A 15,819-nucleotide genomic window follows, 5' to 3' on the forward strand; every position below is an offset into this window, starting at 1 on the left:
TGACCATCTTTTCCCCTGAAAGAAGATATTCAGTTTTGCTGGTTGGTTGATTCTCGGTTGTAATCCAAGCTCTTTTGCCTTCCAGAATACGTATTCTAAGCCCTATTAGCCCTTAATGTGGGCGCAGCTAAGTCCTGTGTATTCTTGACTGTAGTGCCATGATATTTGAATTGCTTCTTTCTAGCTGCTTGTAATATTTTCTCTTTGACTTGGGAGTTGTGTAATTTGGTTATAATATTCCTGGGAGATTTTGGGGGGGAAATCTCTTTCAGGAGGTGATTGATGGGTTCCCTCAATTTCTCTTTTACCCACTGCTTCTAGGATATCAGGGCAATTTTCCTGGAGAATTTCTTGAAAAATGAAGTATAGGCTCTTTTCCTGGTCATGACTTTTAGACAACTCAATAATTTTTAAAATTTTCTCTCCTGGATCTGTTTTTCAGGTCATTAGTTTTTCCAATAAGATTTCACATTTTCTTTCTTTTGGTTTTGTTTTATTGTTACTTGATTTCACACAAAGTCATTTGCTTCCTTTGGTTCCATTCTGCATTTGAGGGAATTGTTTTCTTCGAAGAGCTTTCTTTTCTCCATTTCCATGTGGCCAATTCTGTTTTTAAGGCATTCTTCTCATTCATTTTTGGACTGCTTTTTCCATTTGACTTATATTGTTTTATTTTTAATTACTTTTTTTAAAGTTTTTTTGCAAGGCAATGGGGTTAAGTGGCTTCCCGAGACTACACAACTAGATAATTATTAAGTGTCTGAGGCTGCATTTGAACTCAGGTACTCCTGACTCCAGGACTGGTGCTCTAAACACTGCTACCCAACTGCCCCTATACTGTTTTTTAGCATGTTGTTTTCTTTGGTATCTTATCTTCTTCACCAAGTTGCTGACTTGGTTTTCATGATTTTCCTGCATCGCTCTCATTTCTCTTCCCAATTTTTCCTCTCCTTCTCTTAGTTGATTTTCAAAATCTTTTTTGAGTTCTTCCATAGCCTGAAACCAATTTATATTTTTCTTGGAGGCTTTGGATACAGAAGCTTTGACTTTGTCATCTTCTGAATGTATAATTTTTTTATACTTTCTTAGGCAAAGGGGTTAGGTGACTTGCCGAAGGTCAAACAGCTAGGCAATTATCAAGTGTCTGAAGTCAGATTTGAACTCAGTTCCTACTGACTCCAGGACTGGTGCTCTATCCACTGCACCACCTAGCTGCTCCCTGAGTGTATGTTTTGATCCTCTGTGGGACCAAAGTAATTATCATCTATGATCAGATTCTTTTTTTTTCTGTTTACTCGTTTCCCCAGTTTATGACCTGGTTTTAATGTACTTCCCAAGCATTTGAGTGTTTTTGGGACACCCCTCCAAGGACCTCAATTCCTTCAAGGTCTGACTGCTCTCCTGGATTGTTCTCTGGTCTGTGGATGATCAAAAGCACTCCCCTCTACCCTGGAGCTATGAGGAGGGTCCCTGCTCTGCTGTGGCAATAGGTGACCCCAGACTGTGACCAGGGTCTGAGTATGAACAAAGCAATAGAGTCCTATCCAAGGGATAATGGAGGGACCTACCCCCCCCCCCCCACCCCCAGCATTGGTGGACAGAGCATTCTAGAAGGAGCTGCCAGGCTGCTCTCTGTTGGAGGGCTCTGCAGGCCTACTACTGGTTCCCAGGGCTGGGTCAGCACTGAGACCTGACTGACCCGAGCTCCACACTGAACTCTGGTACGGCAGAGTTTTCCCACCGACCCTCTTAAGTTGTCCTTGGTGATCCCTAGGTTGGAAGGTCTGGAAACTACTCCCACAAATACAGGTGCTCCCAGGGACCTCGGAGCCCCGTGGGCTGTTCCTAGAAAGCTGGAACTCATTCACTCTGGCATAGCTGTGCTGCAGCCCTTTCTAACCCCAGTGGAACAGAGAGTTCCTGCAGATATTCCTAGTTATCTTGGCCTGGAAAATTGTTTCACTCAGTCTTTCTGTGGGTTCTTCCACTCTAGAATTTGATGAGAGTCATAATTTTAAGGCATTTAAAGTGTTTTGGAAGAGAGCTTCTGGGAGTTCCTGCCTCTATGCTGCCATCTTGGTTCTGCTCCACCACTGTTATTTTCTAAATTTGCTGGAAGATTGAGTACAGCACCTTAACAGCATCATCTTTTAGGATTTTAAATAACTCACCAGGGATACTTTACCTTCACTAGCCTAATTGTTAGCAATACTTTTTTTTTTTTTAGATTTTTGCAAGGCAAATGGGGTTAAGTGGCTTGCCCAAGGCCACACAGCTAGGTAATTATTAAGTGTCTGAGACCAGATTTGAACCCAGGTACTCCTGACTCCAGGGCCGGTGCTTTATCCACTACGCCACCTAGCCGCCCCATTAGCAATACTTCTGGTGGCTTATATGACTTCATTTTTCAGTATGACAGGCTCTGCATCAATAACCACACCATAGAAGTTACCAGTGATGTTAAGATCTTGTCTAGTTCCTCAATTTATTTATGCCAACTTTTCTTAATCTCTTCTACTTCTGTTGAATCCCTACCATTTGATCTCTCCTTGCTATATTCTCTGGAATTCTGCATTTAGTTGGGTTTACCTTTCCCTTGTCTTCTTTTCTCAGCTATTTGTAAAGCCTGTCAGACAGACATTTTGCTTTCTGCTCTTCTTTAGATTCTTTTTTGTTGTTAACTTCTGTATGATACTGTTAAATTTAACCCAGTCTATCTACCAGATCTTAAACCTCAAATCTATTCATTACTTCCATTTCATAAGAGATGTTAATTAGGTCATGCTTACATTTATTCTGATAATTTTCCCTACTCTCTTCAATTTAAAAATGAATTTTGCACTAAGAAGGTTGGAGTCATAATCAGTTCTAGGATTTCTTTCAACTGACTATGTAGAGCTTTTCCATTTTGATTGCAAAATATTTAATCTAATTTTGATATTGACCATCTGGTGATATCCTTGAGTAGAATCACCTTTTGGCTTATTCAAAGGGACTTACCTTGAGTTACCTAGACAAAATTATTAATTTCTGCCCTGCTTCATTTTATACTCCAAGGTCAGACTTGTCCCTTATTCCAATTATCCTTTGATTTCCTACTTTAGTATTCTAACCTCTTTTGATGAATGTGATTTTGGGGGTGTGGGGTTTATTTCTAGAAGACATTGTATGTCTTCAATCCATTCAATTCTTTAAAATTAGGTTACTTAGTTTCCAATTAATTGTAATAGGTTTCCATGATCCCTTATTAAAACATAATTTTTATTGCATCATTATCTGAAAAAGATAAGTTTATTATTCCTGCTTTTTGGCATTTGACTGGGATTTTTTTTTTGTGGTCAGATTTTGAAAAGATGCTATGGACTAATGAGAAAAAAGACATATTCCTTTCTATTCCCCCTCAGTTCTCTCCAGTTGTCTAGCATATCTAGTTTATCTATGATTCTCTTTATCATTCTTCTTATTTTTTGGTTAGATTTATCTAGTCCTGAGAGGGACCACTATTATGGTTTTGCTGTCTATTTCCACCTGTAATTCATTTGGATACTATAGCATTTGGTAAATATGTTTAGTATTGATATTACTTCATTATCTATGATACCTTTTAAAATATAGTTTTCTTTCTTATTTCTTTTAATTAAATCTATTTTAGCTTTAACTTTGTCTAAGAGCATGATTTACTTCCTCTGCTTTTTTTAATTGAGCTGAAGCATTCTACTCTAGCCCTTTATTTCTGCTCTCTGTCTCACAAACTTAGTTTCAGATTCAGATTTTGCTATCCATTTTTATTTTATTGGTGAATTCATTCTATTCACAATTAATGTTATAATTACTATTTGTGTATTTCCCTCCATTTTTTATTCTCTCTCTCTCTCTCTCTCTCTCTCTCTCTCTCTCTCTCTCTCTCCCCTCTCCCCCCACCCCCCATGCCTCTTCAAAAGTATAGGTTACTTCCAACCATTACTTCTCTAATGTGCTCATAAGGGAGGGGATCTTTTCCTTTCCAGTGTCTTCCTATTTCTCTATAAGGTGGGGTATAGGGTATGATCAGGGAAGATTAGCAATATCTCAGTTGTGAGGGCTGCTGAGCCTTTTTCAGGACTATTTTCCCCCTTTTGGTGTCCACCTGATCCACCTAACCCTTTCACCTATGCTTCCAAGAAGCTATAGCATAGCCACACCCTGGTTAACCATTTTAGCTGATGGGCTAGACCAAATTGAGAGTAACTAAGGGGTCAAACTCATTGGTGCATTAGAGGGATGTCTATTCCAAGCATGGGAAGATTTCCCTGGTGGGACAGGCGGATGAGAACAATCTGTCCCATAACCATGTAAGTAACTGACACAGACTTTGTGAAGTGCTTAGAGCTTGGTTAAACATCAAAGATGCCAAGGTCAGTCACTGTTATCACAAACACTGTATCTCAGTCAACCTGACTCTGCCCTCTACTAGACTCACGTCTCTAGAAGAGAGTGTGGCTGATGACTTTGGTCATCTCTGCCTCACTTAAATTCAATTTATGCACAAATCAAGACATCACCCATATCATTTTACCTATCTCAAAGTTTTGTAGTGACAGGCAAATGACAAAGCAATAGGTACACTGGTAGCTGAAGTCACCTCACTGCACATAAGTGGCCCAGTCCAAAAGTTTGTCTCCTCACTGAAAGCAGCAGTGGAATTCATCAGCCTCCTGGATGTCTAAGCAGCCTTTTAAGGATCCCACTGCTCACCCTTAGGTGTGAGGAAGGGGCTAAAAAAAGTTGCCCTAAAAATTGTCTGCATACCCAAATTTGGCTTGTTTACTGTGGCAGGTGAGATTCCCACCCGGTAGTTGAAACACAAAAAAAAGTACAAAAAGACTCCACTCAGCATCAATACTTAGAGTGTACACACACTAGACCTGAAAGAGGAACAGCTCTTACTGCAAGAGAACTCAGCAGGTGTCACATCCAAAGAGTAACTTTGAAACAAGACTGGCAAATAAAGACCGCATTGATAAGGGATAGACCAAACACTACCCTAGAGTTCTCAACAGACCATCATCAACCAATACCACTGATACCCTCAGGTTGAAGTCATTCCTTTCAAACTGAAAAAGAGGTTTTAAATGTCATTAGAATCTTCTCCTATGGCAAAATACCTGATATTTATTTTCTTTCAGCTGAGATTTATAAGGTGGGGCATCCTTTTCTCATACAAAAGCTGATTGAAATTTTACCAGTTTTAAAGCAAGAAGAGATTATTCCCCCAAGAGATTAAGGACATCTCCCTTGTCTATTTCTATAAAAGCAAAAGAAATAGGCAATCACAAGGAGTGTCTCTTTTAATCATCACTGTATTTGTTGCCTGATAGCAGCAGAAATTCCGGAAGCAGAGTAGAGATCTACACAATGTTCACCAGTCTGACCAATACTGTTAGTCATGAGGGCTAATGGAAAAATTATGTCAAATTTCATTACCAGGAGAAGTTTATCAATTTTATGATAGACTGCTTACCCAGGTTCTGGATAATGGACAGTGCTCTCATGCTTTTTTTCCCTTTCTAAAAATTTTTTATTATATAAATATTTTATATTTTCCACTTATATACAATAGTAGTTTCTACTATTTTGTGGTAAGGTTTTGAATTTTTTTAGGTTTTTTTTTTGCAAGGCAAACGGGGTTAAGTGACTTGCCCAAGGCCACACAGCTAGGTAATTATTAAGTGACTGAGACTGGATTTGAACCCATGTACTCCTGACTCCAAGGCTGGTGCTTGATACACTACGCCACCTAGCCGCCCTGAATTTTACAATTTTTCTCCCACCCTCTCTTCCCCCTCCCCACCACAGGAGGCAATCTGATAATCTTTACATTGTTTCCATGCTATACATTGATCAAAATTGAATGTGATGACAGAAAAAACATCCTTGAGGAAATAATAAAATATTAGAGAGAGCAAAAGGACTTCTTTTAATAATTGGAGGTAAATTTTTGGTCTTTGCTTAAACTCCACAGTTCTTTGTCTGAATACAGATGGTATTCTCTGTCTCAGATACTCTAAAATTATCCCTGATTATTGCACTGATGGAATGAGCAGGTCCATTAAGGTTGATCCTCACCCCATATTGCTGTTTGGGTGTATAAAGTTCTTTGTTTCTGCTTATCTTGCATCAATTCATGCAAGTCTTTCCAGGCTTTTCTGAAATCCCATCCCTTTGGTTTTCTAATAGTGTTTCCATAACACACGTGTGTGTGCGTGTGTGTGTGTGTGTGTGTATCAAGTTGTTCAGCCATTCCCCAATTGATGGACATCCCCTCGATTTCCAATTCTTTGCCACCTCAAGCAGCTGCTATGAATATTTTTGTGCAAGTGATGTTTTCAACCTTTTTCGGGATCACTTCAGGATACAGATCCAGTAATGGTATTGCTGGATCAAAGGGTATGCACATTTTTATTGCCTTTTGGGCATAATTCTAAATTGCTCTCCAGAAGTCTCATGCTTTCTTAATCATCAATGGAGTGAAACAATACTCTCATTTTTTTAGCATAATGTTTTCAGCTCAATTGCCTTCAAAGAGGATGAACACAGCATCAAGGTCAGCTACCACACTGATGGTAAATTCTTCAACTTAAAAAGGATACAAGATTAAAGTGGAGGTAGTGTTGGCAGATGAATTTTTGGTTTGTAGCCTCTGAAGCTGAGATGTGACAAAATATGGATTGATTCTCTACGGCTTGTGCTAATTTTGACCTATCAACACCATGAAAACACGGGTATTTCATCAGTCAACACTACACTATCCATATATGGAACCATTGGTTATAGCAAATGGAGAAGTTTTTGAATACTGTGGTTAAGTTCCCTTATCTTGGCAATATACTTTCCAGGAATGTAGACATCAATAATGAGGTTTACACACCCATTGCCAAAGCTATCTCAATGTTTGGAAAGCTCTAAAGGAAGGTGTTGGTGAGAATAGGTAGACTACCAGACTGAAGGTCCACAGTCATTGTGCTGACCTCATTGTTGTATACCTGTGAAACCTGGCAGTATAACAGCACCATGCCAGCAAATTGAATCCCTACCATTTGAACTGTCTTAGGAAGATTCTGAAGATCACCTGGCAGGATAAGCTACCCGTCACTGAGATCCTTTCTTGAACTAAACTGTGAAACATTCAGACTCTACTATAGAGAACGCAACTCTGATGAACTGGCCACATTATTTGAATGCTAAATGTACACTGACCAAAAAAGGCTATTTTATGGAGAACTCAGAAAGAGGAAACCACTCACATGGTGGTCAGAAAGATCAATTCAAGGACACTCTCAAGCAATTGATTATGTGACATGGGAAACACTGGCACAGGACTTAGCATGGTGTGACTTCATTAGAGCATAAGCAAAGCATATGAGCATAATAGAAGCAGTTCTAAAGAAATGAGAGATGTGCAATTTTGGAAAATTCACCCCAAATATTCACCTGACTTATTTGTGCCTGACCTGTGATAGAGCCTTCCAAGCTCATATTATTCTGCTCAGCCACAGGTGGATGCACTGTAACTTGATTCTAATATACTGATGTCATTTCGGTTCTCTGAGAACAAGGGACAACCAACCAAGATAACTTTATTCCAACTTTTAATTTTTTTCTGCCCATCCAAAATTCTATTTGAATTTTGCATTATTCCACCATCTTTCCTATGTATCTGTCTTTAGCATCTAACAAAGTAATTGTTAAACTAACAAATGATAGCTTCTCAGTTTATGAATGAAGTATGTGAATAATGTTTTGGTTTTATTTGGTGCTCTAAAATTAATGTTTTGTGACTGTGGAATTTACCATTTATGTATTTTCAGTTTTTTCCTAAAGTAGGAAAGTTCTACAGAAATATAAAGTGATTTATTAGAAATAGACTCCTTAGGGGCAGCTAGGTGATGTAGTGGATACAGCACTGGTCCTAGAGTCAGGAAGAGCTGAGTTCAAATTCAGTGTCAGGTACTTAATAATTACCTAGCTATGTGACCTTGGCCAAGTTACTTAACCCCTTTGCCTTAAAAAATAGACTCCTTCTAAACAGTGGAGTTAAACTTTAATTGGAAATAAGCTTCCTTTTTATATGACCCTTGCAGAAAGATCTTCCTGGGTGATTTCAAGTTTAATTACATAAACACGAATGAGAACTAGAGTAGAATTTGCCAGTGATGTTCTTTCTAACTTATTTATCTCTTAACTTCTTTTATTCCTAGTGCAGCAGAGCAGTCAGATGGAATCACAATTTCTCATGGACCACGTTTGTGAAGAGAATTTGAAAGAGGTGTGTTAAAACATCTTAAAAAATGAAAATTGTATAGCTAATCCTATGACTCTATGTTTTCCTTTTAATGTCAGATAACACAGCTTAATATGCTCAGTATAACAGTAACTCTAAGGATATCTGGGCTATTTTCTCAGCTCTTTTCATATTGAATAGTAGCACTTTTGAAAGTATTTCCTTTGTTAAAAATAAGTTTTAAAACTTTTGTACATTTATAATCATCTTTATTTTCAAGTGTATCATTTCCTTACCCAGCAAGTCATCCATTGTAACAAAAATTGGTATAAGAAAAAGAAAAAGACATATTTCAGCAAAGCTTAAGTGAACATCACCTGAGCCTGGTTATATGCTAAATATTCCCACACATCACCCCAACTCTTCTAACTTACTTAGTTTTTATCATTACAGTGTTAATTTTGTGAATTTATTGTTATTATTTCCATTATATTATAGTCATGTATATTTTTATTTTACTCTGAACTACTTTTAAATCTTCCCATGCTTCTGTGAATTCTTTTTTTTAGATTTTTTTTTGCAAGGCAGTGGGGTTAAGTGGCTTGCCCAAGGCCACATAGCTAGGTAATTAAGTGTCTGAGGCCAGATTTGAACTCAGGTACTCCTGACTCCAGGGCCAGTTCTCTAGCCACTGTGCCACCCCCTCTTCATATTAGTTTCTTAAAACTTTTTAATTTTTAAGATTTTATTTTTTCCACATTCATCTTTTTTTCAAGGTTTTGAGTTCCACACTTCTCTCCTGTTTTCCCTCCTCCCCATCACAATGAGCATATATAGGTTGTACGTGTACAAGTGTGTTTAACATTCAGATTAATTTTTTATCATGCAGGAAAAATTACATTCACATAGAGAAATTTGTTTAGCTGACAAATTGATGAGCAGCATTTTGTGTCCGATGTTTCATCACTGTAAAAAAATGTTCCTGTGAATATTTTGATGTATATTCAACCTTTTTTCTTTGGCCTTCTTAGGGTATATGCCAGCAGTGAGGTCTTTAGGGACAGGGTATGGATGGTTTAGCTTTTTAGCATAATTTCAAATTGCTCTTTAGAATGTTATGGAGAATCTTAAATCAGGTTTTTTGCAGCATATTGTAGCAGAAAGAGTAATAAAGTGCGGTCAAAGGATTCTGATTCAATGCCTGGTTTTACAGATAAACATTGAGTGGTCTTGGGAAAGTCACATAACCCCCCTTAATTTCCAGTTTCCATTTCTTTAAGTTGATGTGTTTCTGCTCTGAAATTCTTTGTAATATGTGCTCCTTTACAGTATTCCCTGGGAAAATGGGAGTGACTATATTATATATTATTAACTTAATAAACATGATAAAGTGATTTCTTAAAGAGAACATATTTCAAATGATAATACACTATTTTCTTTTCTTACTCAGAAACTCCATGATGGTAGGATCACAGTAAGAGAGTTCTTTACACTTCTTCAGGTCCACATTCTAATTCAGAAACCCCGGCAGAGCAATCTTCCAGGCAATGTAAGTTGAAATCATTTTGTACCAGTATAGACAATGAACATTTTTTTTAACTAACTGTGACCTTGGGCATATCATTTAGTCTTTCTGAGCTCAGTTTCTTTATATGTCAATTGCAGTTGGAATAAATTAATTCTAAGATTTCTTCTATCTTTTATAAACCAAGTAGGCCAAACTTTGCGTAAAGATAAATTTCTTTCCTTTTTTAAAAAAAAATGTTGATTATGAACTTAATCACCAGCCATCAACAAATAAAAATATGTTAATATGAAAACAAAAACTATTGAAATTATAAACTTCTGTCGCTGTACAGGGGTTTAAGGTAGTAGTAAAAATTTACCTTGCTTATATGTCTCATTCTGTACTTCTGGTCCTCTACCTCTCTGTCAATAAATGGCTCCCATGCTTTACTCACTGCATTGAATAGAGTTTTGTAATCTTTCAGAATTGTTTTTCCATTGATTACTATGTTTATTGTGTAAGTTCTGATTCTACTCATTTCATTCTATCATTTTGTACAAATATTCCTAGGTTTCTCAGAATTTTATCATAACCACCATTTCTTTTAGTATAGCATTTTGTTATATTCATATTGCTACTGCCTGATGCATGAACACCTGGTTTTTTTTTTAATTTTTTACTATAACAAAGTGCTTCTTTAATTATTTTTGTACATATGGGTCTGTTTCTTCTATCTTTGACCTCTTTGGGATATGTGCAAGTAGTGCTTATATCACCTTTAAGTAAACCAATAAAACTGAAAATTAATTCTATTTTGAACAGAATAAAAGCTGTCAATTTTCAGTTAATTTATGCTTTTATTAATAATTCTGACCTTGGAAAAAGGTACATATATTTTTAAAGATACCTTAATCTCAACTATCAGAAAAGCTGAGGCTGCTTGATATGAACCCTGGATTTTTGGCTGCAGGTGGCTATACCAAACTGATGGCACCAAGTTCAGCATCAGTTTGATGAGCCCCTAGAAGTGGAGTACCACTGGATTGCCTAAGGTAGGGAGATCAGACCAATTTGAAATTGGATCAGGCCATAAATTTTGTACAGATCAGAAGGAGCAATGAGGGCCATCATGGTCTCTGCATGTCTAAATAAAGATAATTAATTATTTAAATAAAGATATAGGCCACTCTCCTTTATTAAAGGATTGGCAAATTTGTGTGTTATCTATCCATTAAGCTTGTTATCTCATTTTTAGCCTTTTTTATGTTTTCTTATGTACATTCACTGGAGAGTAAAAGGATTAACAAAAGTATTAAAAACAAATCAAATTTGTACTTTTTTAGTAGTTCAGATAAATGCTTTGCTGGAGCAAAAGAAAATTTGTCAAAAGCAGAGCCAGGATGGCAGAGTAAAGGCAGGGATCCTGAAAACCACTGCAAATCATTATACAATGATTCTAACCAAGTTCCAGAGTGGTAGAATTCACAAAAAGATGTAAAATCCTTGGTTTGTTAAACCAGGGTTAGAAAGGAACTGGGTTAGCTAGGTGGCGCAGTGAATAATTGAGCACTGGCCCTAGAGTGAGGAGGGCCTGAGTTCAAATGTGGTTTTCTTAGGCAAGTCACTTAACCCATTGCCAAACCCCCCCCCCCAAAAAAACATACAAAAACAAGCAAACAAAGGAACCAAAGCACAACCTTGGACCACTGTGCCAGAGCAAACTAGCTCCCACCATCCAGAAATAGACTACAGGACTTCTGTATCCTTGTTAGTGGTGGTGGTTTCTAGACCTCTCAGCCCAGACATAGCCAAGGACAATTTGGAAGGTTAGCAGGAAAAATGCCACACCAGAGTGAGAGTATAGCACAGCGCCCCCCCCCCCTCCCCAAGGGACCAGGAACAGACCTTAGGAACTACCCAGCAGCTGCTTCCAGTGTGCTCAATCCACATATGGTAAGGGGAGATTTGGAGAGATTGCAGAGGTGTCTTTGCTATCCCTGAGGTAGTACTATGTGGCTTTGCCCATACTCCAATCCAGATCACAGTTTGGGGCCCCAGTCTCAGGAAAAGGAGCAGAGGCACAACAGAGCTTCCTGCCTGCAGTAGACCAGGTACCTGTCCTCAGCTGTTTTAGAGCAGAAAGGAGTACCCACAGACCAGACCAAAGGCCAGGAAAGTAGTCACTACCTCTCAAAAGACTTTGGAGGAATTGGGAACTTTAAGCTCCCTAGGAGTATTTCTGAAAACACCTGCAGAACCCCACATTAACAAAGAATTAAAATCAAGTCATGGACTGGAGAAATGAGCATTCAACAGAAGAAAAAAATTGACCATAGACAATTACTTTGGTAATATTGGAGGATCAAAATACACTCTCAGAAGAAAACAAAGTCAAAGGTTCTGCATCCAAAGCCTCCAAAAAAATATCAATTGGTCTCAGGCCGTGGAAGAGTTTAAAAAAGATTTTGAAAATCAAGTAAGGGAGGTAGATGAAAAATTTGGAAGAGAAATGAGTGTGATGCAGGAAATCAAGAGTCAGCAACTTGAAGAAGACAGAAAAAATACTGAAGAAAACAACTTTAAAACCAGTTTGGGCCAAGTGGAAAAAAGTGGTTCAAAGGGCCAATGTGGTCCAAAGTGCTAATGTGGAGAAGAATGCCTTAAAAAGCAGAATTGGCCCATATGAAAATGGAGATATAAAAGCTCTCAAGAAAATAATTCCTTAAAATATAGAATAGAACTAAGAAAAGTTGATGACTTTGTAAGAAATCAAGAAACAGCAGGTCAGCGCTTGTGCTTCTGCCACTATGGCTAGAGGACCTGGCTGGGGTCTCCGTCGCCGACAGAGGGGCTCCGATGGAGCCCCGTGCAGGCCCCAGCTCTGGGCTGGTCTGCCCAACTCCACTGGCCTGGAGGAGCGAAGGAGCTGAGGCCCGAGTGACGGAGGCGGAAGCTTCCTCCCAGTTCAGTGGTTCTCTGAATTACCAGGAATTTGTAGTTGATATTGAGACCAGGCTAAGGATGGAAGGTGTGGAACTTAAAGAATAGTAACATGAAGACTTCCCAATACCTTTACCAGAGGATGACCTCACTGAAGCAGATGTATTAGCTGTAGCAGGATCAAAACACGAGCCAGACCCTCTAGAAGTAAATGGAAATAAAGGAAAAAGTTAATGGCTCCAGATATTAGCTTAACACTGGATCGGAGTGATGGTTCCATTTTATCAGATGATTTGGATGAAAGTGGAGAGATTGATTTGGATGGTTTAGATGTGCCATGTGAGAACAGCAATGAGTTTGAATGGGAAGATGATCTTCCAAAACCCAAAACTACTGAAGTAATTAGGAAAGGATCAATTACTGAATACACAGCAGCAGAAGAAAAGGAAGATGGATGACACTGGCGTATGTTCAGAATTGGAGAACAGGATCACAGGGTTGATATGAAGGCAATTGAACCCTATAAAAAAGTTATCAGTCATGGAGGTTATTATGGAGATGGATTAAATGCAATTGTTGTATTTGCTGTCTGCTTTATGCCTGAAAGTAGTCAACCTAATTATCACTATTTAATGGACAATCTGTTTAAATATGTTATTGGCACTTTGGAGTTATTAGTAACAGAGAACTACATGATAGTTTATTTAAATGGTTGGTGCTACATCACGAAGAAGAATGCCAAGTCTGGGATGGCTCAGGAAATGTTACCAGCAAATTGATAGAAGGTTATGAAAAAACCTGAGGTCTTTAATAATAGTTCACCCTTCTTGGTTTATCAGAACACTTCTAGCAATTTACAAGGCCTTTTATTAGCGCAAAATTCAGCCAGAAAATTAGATATGTCTTTAACCTGGCAGAACTAGCAGAACTTGTCCCCATGGAATATGTTGGAATATTTCACAGAATGCATAAAATAAGTTGATCAGGAATTGAATGGGAAACAAGAGCAGAAGAGTAAACAGTAAATTTGGAGTCCAAGAAGTCTAAGAGGTTATGTTCAGACAATAAGATATCTGGTTTTGTTTTCTAAATTAAAGGGAATAGTCCTTGAACTTTGTTCAAACTCCACAGCAAACTCCATGGCACTCTCCTTTGCAGATAGCCCAAAATTGTTCCTGATTGTTACACTGATGGAATGAGTAAGTCCTTCAAGGGTGAACATCACCCCCATGTTGCTATTAGGATATACAGTGTTTTTCTGGTTCTGCTCATCTCATTCAGCATTAGTTCATGCAGATCCCTCCAGGCTTCCCTGAAATCCCGTCCCTCCTGGTTTCTAATAGAACAGTAGTGTTCCATGACATACATATACCAGTTTGCTAAGCCATTCCCCAATTGAAGGACATTTACTTGATTTCCAGTTTTTTGCCACCACAAATAGGGCTGCTATAAATATTTTTGTACATGTGATGTTTTTACCCTTTTTCATCATAGTTCTCTATGTTTAAGAAATGAGGTCTTTATTAGAGAAATTTGTTTCAATATTTTTTTTCCTCGTAGTTACTACTGCTAACTGTATTTCCTTCCATCCTATTTCCCCCAATTCCCATTCTATTTTGTCTCCTTAAAAGTGTTTTGCATCACAGTGGTGCAGTGGTTAGAGTACCAGCCCTAGAGTCAGGAGTACCTGAGTTCAAAGCTAGCCTCAGAAACTCAACAATTACCTAGCTGTGTGGCCTTGGGCAAACCACTTAACCCCATTTGTCTTGCAAAAACCTTAAAAAAAAAAGTGACTTTCATGTATTCTACTGATTCTTAGCCTCTTCTCTCTTTTCCGGATCCATTGTTTTTATTTCTTATTTTGTCATTAGCTTCCATTTGGCCAGTTCTCATTTTCAGAGTTTTTTTCTTCAGTAGAGTTTTTGAGCCCCTTTTTCTAATCTGTTTATTCTTTTTCCATATATTCATTCCCTCTTCTACAGCATTCACTTGTTTGCTTTGTTTTTCTCAAAAAAAAAATTTAAATTTATTATTCCAACTACTTGCAAAGATAGTTTTCAACATTCATTTTTTTTAAGATTTTGAATTACACACTTTCCTCCCTTTCCCTCCTCCCCATGATAGCAAGTAATCTGATAAAGGCTATACATCTATAACTATGTTAAACATGTTTTCATATTAGTCATGTTGTTGAAAGAGGAATAAGAATTAAGGGGGTTTTTATAACATTTTTTGTTCTGTTTTTATTACTTAGTTCTTATTAGACTTGTGACATTCTCTTTTCCTTTGTATTTTTAGCTTCCCTATCACCATAATAATAGCTCTTTGTAATTGAGTTCTTTTTTATTTGTTTGTTCATTCTCCTAACCTACTTTCTGACTTGGGAATTTCTGGCAGTCCTGGGCTTTTGTTATTTTCCTAGCTCCAGCTGGGAGCTTTTCTGTGCTCCCAAAGTGGTTTGATCAATTGAGAGGTCTGCTTACTGTCCTCTTGGTCTAAATTTTGCAAGTTCTCTGCCCAAGTTTTGGTCTTAAGTTTTTTCTGGTTGGGAATTTCAGCAGACTGCTGATAGACACAGCAACTTTTCAACCGCTGAGGTTCAGGGTTACTGGACTGCCAGTGCCCCTTTGGTCTGTGGTTTTGTCCTCTGCTCCTGTGATCAGTCACCCCATATTCAATACACATCCAAGACCAGTGTTCACAACCACTCCTCTTCACATGGATCTATGTCAAGAACTGCCAGATGGCATCTGTACTTGTTCCTAGTGCCTTCTCAAGGTTCCTCTAGGATCTCTTTCTGGTGCCTTGTCTTGGCAGGAATGATTCTCTATGTCAGCATTACAATCTTGTGCACTCCTGGCCAGATCCTCCCCACCTACCTCAATATTCAGACTTCTCTGTTTTATCTCCCTATGCAAATTACTGTGACTTTCAGTGGCCTTCCTAATTAGAAGTCATTCTGTTGAATTCTTAAGATCTTTGTTTAAGGGCAGCTATATGGTTCAGTGGATAGAGCACCAGCCCTGAAATCAGAGTCTGAGACAATAATTGCCTGATTGTATGACCTTGGGCAAGACACTTAACCCCATTGCTTTAAATAAAATTTTAAAAG

At 38.1% G+C, this 15,819-nt stretch overlaps 1 protein-coding gene and 1 pseudogene across 2 annotated transcripts in view; both read left to right on the plus strand.

Moving 5' to 3' along the window:
- Window positions 1–15,819, plus strand: part of KNL1 (kinetochore scaffold 1) — a 109,583-nt gene that overhangs the window by 74,397 nt on the left and 19,367 nt on the right. For both annotated transcript variants that reach the window (XM_074235109.1, XM_074235110.1), the window contains exons 12-13: window positions 8,238–8,305; window positions 9,711–9,809. In XM_074235109.1, the coding sequence (XP_074091210.1) occupies window positions 8,238–8,305; window positions 9,711–9,809 (167 nt within the window). The remainder of the gene's footprint in view (window positions 1–8,237; window positions 8,306–9,710; window positions 9,810–15,819) is intronic.
- Window positions 12,789–14,870, plus strand: LOC141520272 (BCL2/adenovirus E1B 19 kDa protein-interacting protein 2 pseudogene; annotated as a pseudogene).

The sequence above is a fragment of the Macrotis lagotis genome, chromosome 4 (assembly GCF_037893015.1).
Source record: "Macrotis lagotis isolate mMagLag1 chromosome 4, bilby.v1.9.chrom.fasta, whole genome shotgun sequence".
In the NCBI taxonomy this organism is placed as follows: Eukaryota; Metazoa; Chordata; class Mammalia; order Peramelemorphia; family Peramelidae; genus Macrotis; species Macrotis lagotis.